At 38.0% G+C, this 7,919-nt stretch overlaps 1 protein-coding gene across 1 annotated transcript; it reads left to right on the top strand.

Moving 5' to 3' along the window:
- Positions 1 to 3,685: 3,685 nt before the first annotated feature.
- LOC120109511 (carnosine N-methyltransferase-like) lies at positions 3,686 to 4,816 on the top strand (the record flags this gene model as incomplete). The annotated part of the gene is made up of 5 exons (XM_039123252.1): positions 3,686 to 3,783; positions 3,987 to 4,046; positions 4,145 to 4,213; positions 4,298 to 4,351; positions 4,697 to 4,816. Coding segments are annotated over 5 exons (401 nt in total), but the record flags the coding sequence as incomplete, so codon positions are not given.
- Between the last annotated feature and the right edge of the window lie 3,103 nt (positions 4,817 to 7,919).

The raw sequence follows: 7,919 nt of genomic DNA, 5'->3' as shown, positions 1-7,919 counted from the left end.
TCAGCATCGAAATAAGCAATTAAATTTAAATCAGATTGTTTAGAATACCATAAGCCTGCATTAGATGTCCCTACTAGATATTTGAATATTCTTTTAACAGCTTGCAAGTGTGATTCCTTAGGACATGCTTGGTATCTAGCACACATGCAAACACTGAATAATATGTCTGGTCTACTAGCAGTAAGGTAAAGTAAAGACCCTATCATACCTCTGTACAATTTGCAGTCTACACTTTTACCTTTTTCATCTTTGTCAAGCTTGCAACTTGAGCCCATGGGTGTGCTGATTTCCTTTGCATCCTTCATCTTGAACTTCTCCAATATTTTCTTGATGTATTTGGACTGACTGATGAAGATGCCTTCCTCTGATTGTTTTATTTGTAGCCCAAGGAAGAAGTTTAGCTCACCCATCATGCTCATTTCAAATTCTCCCTGCATAAGCTTAGCAAACTCTTGACAAAGACTATCATTAGTAGCACCAAAAATTATATCATCCACATAAATTTGCACAAGCAATAAGTCATTCCCTTTTCTTTTAATGAAGAGTGTTTTGTCTACATTTCCTCTTTTAAACTTATTTTCAATTAGAAAATTACTTAATCTTTCATACCATGCCCTAGGGGCTTGCTTAAGTCCATACAATGCTTTATGCAATTTAAAGACATAATCTGGATGTAAGTGGTTTTCAAAATCTGGAGGTTGTTCTACATAAACTTCCTCCATTATATAACCATTTAAAAATGTACTTTTTACATCCATTTGATAGAGTTTGAAATCCATGAAGCATGCATATGCCAAAAGTAGTCTAATAGCCTCTAACCTAGCAACAGGAGCGAAGGTTTCATCAAAATCTATGCCTTCTTTCTGATTATAGCCTTTGGCTACCAACCTAGCTTTGTTTCTTATTACTACTCCATCTTCATCTAGTTTATTTCTATATACCCACTTGGTGCCTATAATTGAAACATTAGGGGGTCTTTTCATTACACTACAAGAAAATACACTTTCAGCGACCACTTTCGGCGACTAAATGAATAGTGGTCACTACAAATAAGGCTATTTGCGACCAACATCCTTGTTAGTTACTGAATGATTGTCCTACACCGACTAAATGCATATTTGGTCGCGAAAAATCAAAACCAAGTTGGCGGGATGGAGGTTAAACGATTGGTGACTAAAGTTTGGTCGCTGAAAATAAAGCTATTTGCGACCAACATCCTTGTTAGTTACTGAATGATTGTCCTACACCGACTAAATGCATATTTGGTCGCGGAAAATCAAAACCAAGTTGGCGGGGTGGAGGTTAAACGATTGGTGACTAAAGTTTGGTCGCTGAAAATAAAGCTATCTGCGACCAACATTCTTGTTAGTTACTGAATAATTGTCCTACACCGACTAAATGCATATTTGGTCGCGGAAAAGCAATACCAAGTTGGCACGAGTCCAATATTTTGCGCGGGCTGGAGGTAAAACTTTTGGCGACTAAATTTTGGTCCTTAAAGGTTCACCTCCAGCGACTAAAAAAAATTTAGTCCAAGAAAACTTTTACGAATGTCGCCTTTTTTCGATGAAAAAATTGGGCAGAAAGTTCGAATTTTTTAGTGACCAAACTTTTGATAGTGGAAGGTTCCCGTAAAACCGAACGATGTTATACTAGCCCCTGTAAGATGCTAATTTCTAAGTTCAAAAAAAAAAAAAAACTGCTTATTTTCAAATGGTGCCGTTTAACACCTTAATTCACTTAGGCATATCCTCATCTCTTCGGCTGAATCTCAATCCCACAAAAGTCGAGAAAAGTATGCATGTAGGGGACGTCGTGTGAGAAACCAAACAAACCATAATTCCCTATTCCTCTATTCGACTTTAACTCCTTGCCTTCACCCGTTGCCATAGTTAATTCCTTCGCCTGTTCGTCGTTCCCCTATCCAGAATCCCAAATCCCTCGCACTCGGTGCTAGCCAAGCCTTCTTCGCTTCCGAGTTCCTGCCCTATATCTGGAGAAGAGGAAGACCATGTCCGATTGCGGCGGACACTACCAGAAAACAAGCGTATAGGGACGGAAAACTAGTGACGACCCGTTATTAGTTACTATTTGTGACGGAGTAGTGACAGACAGAAATTTGGTCACCGTGGTGTGAACTTAGTGACAGACCGGTCACAGAATACACGGATAGGATGGGCGCCAAAACTTAGTGACCACCGTAGTGACGGGATATCTGTCACAAAATTGGTAACCAAAATTGTAATTAGACAGTGACAAATTCAGCCGTCACAAAAATCGTAACTCAAGTATTTATAAATTTTTAAAAGATTATTTTTGGCAGTGACAAATTATTGACAGAAATTTTCGTCACTAAATTTAATTTCTAATTCCAAAAATATTAAAAATATTATTTTTAAATAATTATAAATTAAAAAAAATAAAAAGAGAAAAATTTAAAATGAAACTAAGTGCGCCCTGCCCAAATCCACCCAGTCCGGCGCCAACACGAAAAGCAAGGAAAGGTAAATTCTAATCCTGCAGCCGACCCTCAACCCGCGCACAACCCCCACTTCCCCCTCCTCTCCCCCCCCCCCAATCCCTAACCCCTCCTCCTCCTCCTCCCTAACCCAAATCCAACAAATCCCTAACCGGAAGGCCGTCCACGGCAGGGATAACCCCTCCCCCTCCTCCTCCTCCTTCCTAACCCCTCCTCTATCCTTTGCGTTAACTCCAAAACCCTAGCTTCCCCAATCCCTCTCCTCTCGAAACCCTAGCTCCCATGGCGGCCCTCCTATCCTCCCAGTCCCAGTGCCGCTTCTCCGCTGCCGCCCCGAGATCCTCCATCTCGGCCAGGCGGAGCTGCTTCGATGGCCACCGGAGACCCCTCTGGTTCCGCCGCCTAGGGTTCTGCTGCTCTTCTTCTTCATCGAGGTTTCACAAACTCGATTCCGGATGGGGAGAGGTACCGGTTGGTCCAGTTCTCTTCCAACGTAGGCAAATTTCTCCTCTTTCTCTCTCTCTCTCTCTCTCTTAATTTTTGTTACATCATAATTTCCTCATTGTAAAGATTCTTGAGTCACAAAGAGATGCTTTCTTCAAGTAGGTAGTGTAATATTGAAATAAAGAAAAAATTTCTCATATGTTGGATAATTAATGCTATTTGTTTCCTCACAGGAGGAAATGGGATTATATTCTTATAATCGTATCATATGTTCTGTGAAAATCACCATTTGAATAGTTCCATTCGGTAAGAAGGCTGAGATTCTTGGATCACTTCTCATGATCTTTGCTAGGAACTCAATTTTCACTCCTTGTTTTTATAATCGTATCATATGTTTTGTTGCAACTCTTGCTAGGAACTCAATTTTCACTCCTTGTAATTTCCCCATGACTTGAAACTAAGGACACAAGAAGTCATCTTATTAATCTGGGGAGGATTCACAAAGCTGACTGCATATGCATGGGTCAACCGAGGCATGCTCTTTGCGCCCAAAAGAAAGAAAAAAGTTAAATCTTATGCTGTATGTTAAACATTTGAAAGCTTGCTGCAGTCTGTTTCCTCCACTGTAAGAGTTTGATAACTAGGTGTCGTTTAACTTTAATCCAACAGGGGTTTCTCTAGATTTATTTCAGGTCACATACTTTAACACTAATTGTGCTGAAATTCTTTCATATGCTTACTGCACTCCTTTTGTTCTTGCAGTATTTTGGGATGCTGTTGTAACATGTTTCTTCCTGGATACGGCACATAACATTGTTGAATACATTGAAATAATATCAAAAATTCTCAAAAGTGGAGGAGTAAGTTTTTTTGAAACTGTTTAGAATAAACTTCTGCATTTAGTAACTTTTCAGAGATTCCTGAACCTTACCAACTTTTTCTCAAAATTTGATTTGTAAGCAGATCCAATTTTTTAATCAATGGTTTTTGTGCCTTATTTCTTGGTAAGTGATAAGTATTATCTTCTAATGGTATGAACGATTCATACTTGTTATATGAACAGGTCTGGATAAATTTGGGCCCTCTACTTTATCACTTTGCAGACTCATACTCACCTGATGATGTATGTATATATAATTTCAAGCGCAGATAAGATATATAATGGGTTGATTTTTTTTTACTTAATCAGCTAGCTGTAACTTGTTCTCCTCTGATATCCAGGAGATGTCCATTGAACTCAGTTTGGAAGATGTGAAGAAAGTTGCTTTCCACTATGGATTTGAATTGGAGGTATCTACAATTAATTTTTAACCTCATAGATTTTAGAGAAGTTCAGTGATTCATGTTTCCACGTATTTGTTCCATGAACCACAGATGGAGAAAATCATTGAGACGACTTACACTGCAAATCCTCGGTCAATGATGCAAGTAGGCTTGTATATCATCAAAGCCAAGCCTACACTGACTTACACTGACTTCTTTCATTTCTTTGCCCTTTTATTTTTCTGTTCTGACATTCATCTAAGCGTGCCACATGAAACCATAAGTCTAACCATCTCCTTATGAAACTTTGAGTTAGTTCAATGTATCACTATTCCATCAATTCTAATGCTTCTTGCTTTAGATGTTTCTTTGACCCGTTTTCCCCCCTTCTTTCCATGAGAAGCACCTAATGGAGCATGTTATTGCATGTCCCTTTGGACCAGGGCTATTTGAGGATGAGAGTGGATAACTGCAGTGTTCATGAAATATTGTCCTTGCATCCTGTTGCAGGTAAGAACAGTGAAAGTCAGCAACATTTCCCTGGCTGCATCAGAAAGGGACATCAAGGAATTCTTTTCCTTCTCAGGGAACATTCAATATATTGAATTGTGGAGGTCATTGTCCTTCTAATTATGTCTTATGCATTTCTCTTGTGGGAAATCATTATCAAAATCATGTTGTTTTCACTTCGGTAGCGAATCTGAAAGGTCTCAGATTGCCTATGTCACTTTCAAGGAGTCACAGGGAGCAGACATAGCAATGCTTCTCTCAGTGAGTTAAATTTTAATAATACAAATTACTCGCTAACATGTTCCAATCTCAGGAAAAGAAATTTTACAAATAACCTTCATGTCCTTCATGTTTTTCTAATATACAATCTGAAAGATTTTGGGTGCACCATTTCAGTTCTTTATGGATGCAGGGAGCAACTATAGCTGATCTTTGTGTCAGCATTACGCCAATTGAGGATTACCAGCTTCCTCCTGAAACTTACCAGCGTGAGATGGAGCGTGAGGAGCTGCGGAGGCAATTGGAGCAGGAGAGGAGAGAGCGTGAGGAGGAAAGAAAAGAGCGAGAGGAAGAATAGAAGCAAATTGCACATCTTACAAGTTTGTTGACAGAGTTCTTAAAGGAAAAGACTCAAACGCACAAGTCATCTATCCATCATGATGGGGCCATGTATTCAACTGGTGGTACAAATACTCGTTGGTATGTATTCTCATTTATATTACGTAGGTTATTTAGAGATTTTGACCAAATTAAGCGAATGTCATTATGAACTTATACTTGAATTTTAGTTTATTATTTTTCACATGTGGTTATTGATTGTGTATTCTTTTTTGCTTTCTCAGATACATGGTGGAGTTATGAGCATGTGAAATCTAGTTTTTGGTACATGAATAGCTTTTGTTCAGATGATCATGGTGGAGTTGTCTACAAGCAGAATCCAGTTTTTGGTATAAGAATATTTTTGTCTACATGATGGTTGTTTGGATGAATAGCAAGATCAGATATTTTGAGATTTTAATTTACATTTTGATGTATTTGATGATGATTATCACCTTAACATATGGTATGGATGAAACATTGTGATGTATGGTATTAATAGGTATGCTTGACTTTAGACTTATAGATGATGATATTTATAATGAATGATTATGGATTCTCCAACATTGTGTATACTTCTATTTGGATAAGCAAATGTATTGTGCAATATGGATATTGGATAGGCTGTGTTGGTTGTATAGGATTTGGAACGAGCCCAAAAATAAATATTAAGCTTATAATTTGAATTGTTAATTAAATACAGGTTAATACTTTCTACCACCAAAAAATGTTTGTTGCCAATGCATTCCAATACATTCTGCGACCAAACTATTAGTGGGGGAAGATAGACATTCAGTGACCATTTTTTTGGTAGCGGAAGACAAACATTCCACGACCAACTATTTGGTCGGCGTTGAAATTAGCGACAACAGATTTGGTCGCTGAAAATTTTCTTCGGCAACCAAACCTTGGTCGTTGTTGGTGTACCTTAGGTGACCACACAATATTGATCGCCAAAACCTTTCAGTGACTAGGGTTCGGCGACGAAGGGTATGCTAGTCGCGAAAAGGTTTCGGCGACCAAATATGGTTATTCGGCGACTAGAATCTTAGTCGCTGAATATGTATTTTCTTGTAGTGAATTAGAGTCCAAACTTGATTTCTTTCAAATTGGTTTAATTCATCTTGCATAGCATTTATCCAATTTTCATCTTTTTCGGCCTCCTCTAGTGATTTAGGCTCTATTTGTGAAACGAATGCAAGATAATTACTAGTATTTCTTAAAGAGGATCTTGTTCTTACCCCTTGTGAAGGGTCACCAAGGATTAGATCCCTTGGATGACCATGTGCATACCTCCATTCCTTAGGAAGATCTTGATTTTTCGCTGGGGGTTGATCTTCTTCATCTTGCTGAATTGTACCTTCTTTGATTTCATCCTCATGTTGTTTGTCTTGTATGGAGAATTCCTTCATTCTGTCTTCAAGTATACCTGCATCACCATCTTCTTCTTTTCTAGAAGAATCTCCATTAGCTTCATCAAAAACAACATGAATGGATTCTTCAACAACGAGAGTTCTCTTGTTGAAGACCCTGTATGCTCTACTAGATGAGGAATAACCTAAGAAGATCCCCTCATCTGATTTAGCACTAAACTTACTTAGATTGTCCTTTCCATTGTTTAAAATAAAGCAGCGACAACCGAAAATATGAAAATAACTTATATTGGGCTTCTTATTTTTCAGCAACTCATAAGGTGTTTTCTTTAAGATAGATCTAACTAAAGCACGGTTTAAAATATGGCAGGCAGTATTGATTGCTTCAGCCTAAAAATACTTTGGTAGATCCGATTCGCAAAATATGGTACGAGCCATATCTGCTAGTGTGCGATTCTTCCTTTCTACCACCCCATTTTGTTGGGATGTCCTAGGAGCCGAAAAATTGTGATTGATACTGTTTTCTTCACAAAATTTTTCAAAATGCTGATTTTCAAACTCGGTACCATGATCACTCCTAATTGCTTTTAGTTTAAGATTAAGTTCATTCGAAATCCTATTATGAAACTTGATAAAAGCGGAAAAGGACTCATCTTTGTGGGCAAGAAATGAAACCCATATAAAACGTGAAAAATCATCAATAATTACAAGACCAAACTTCTTACCCCCTAGACTAGTAGTTCTAGTGGGTCCAAATAAATCCATGTGAATTAGTTCTAAGGGTTTTGATGTTGAGACTATGTTTTTAGATTTGAAAGAGCTTCTTGTTTATTTCCCTAGTTGACATGCAGCACAAATCTTGTTCTTTTCAAAGTCTATTTTTGGTAGTCCTTTGACTAGATCTTTTGTAATCAATTTAGAAATTAAATCCATGCTAGCATGCCCTAACCTACGATGCCATAACCAGCTAGTCTCATTGACCTTGGCATCCGTGGCTACAAGACATTGGCCATCCTTCATGGTGAGATCATTGTGAACATTTCCAAGTCTATGTCCCATAAGTATGATCTCATTGTCAATTGGACTACTAATTATGCATAGGGAAGATTCAAATGACACTTTAAAGCCCTTGTCACAAAATTGACTTATACTTAATAAATTATGTTTTAATCCATTAACTAACAATACATTGTCAATAAATGAGGAGGGTGATATGGAGATTTTACCAACGCCAATGATTTGACCTTTAGCAT

Source organism: Phoenix dactylifera, unplaced genomic scaffold (genome assembly GCF_009389715.1).
Source record: "Phoenix dactylifera cultivar Barhee BC4 unplaced genomic scaffold, palm_55x_up_171113_PBpolish2nd_filt_p 002308F, whole genome shotgun sequence".
Lineage (NCBI taxonomy): Eukaryota > Viridiplantae > Streptophyta > Magnoliopsida > Arecales > Arecaceae > Phoenix > Phoenix dactylifera.
This window is presented reverse-complemented; position numbering and strand designations above follow the sequence as displayed.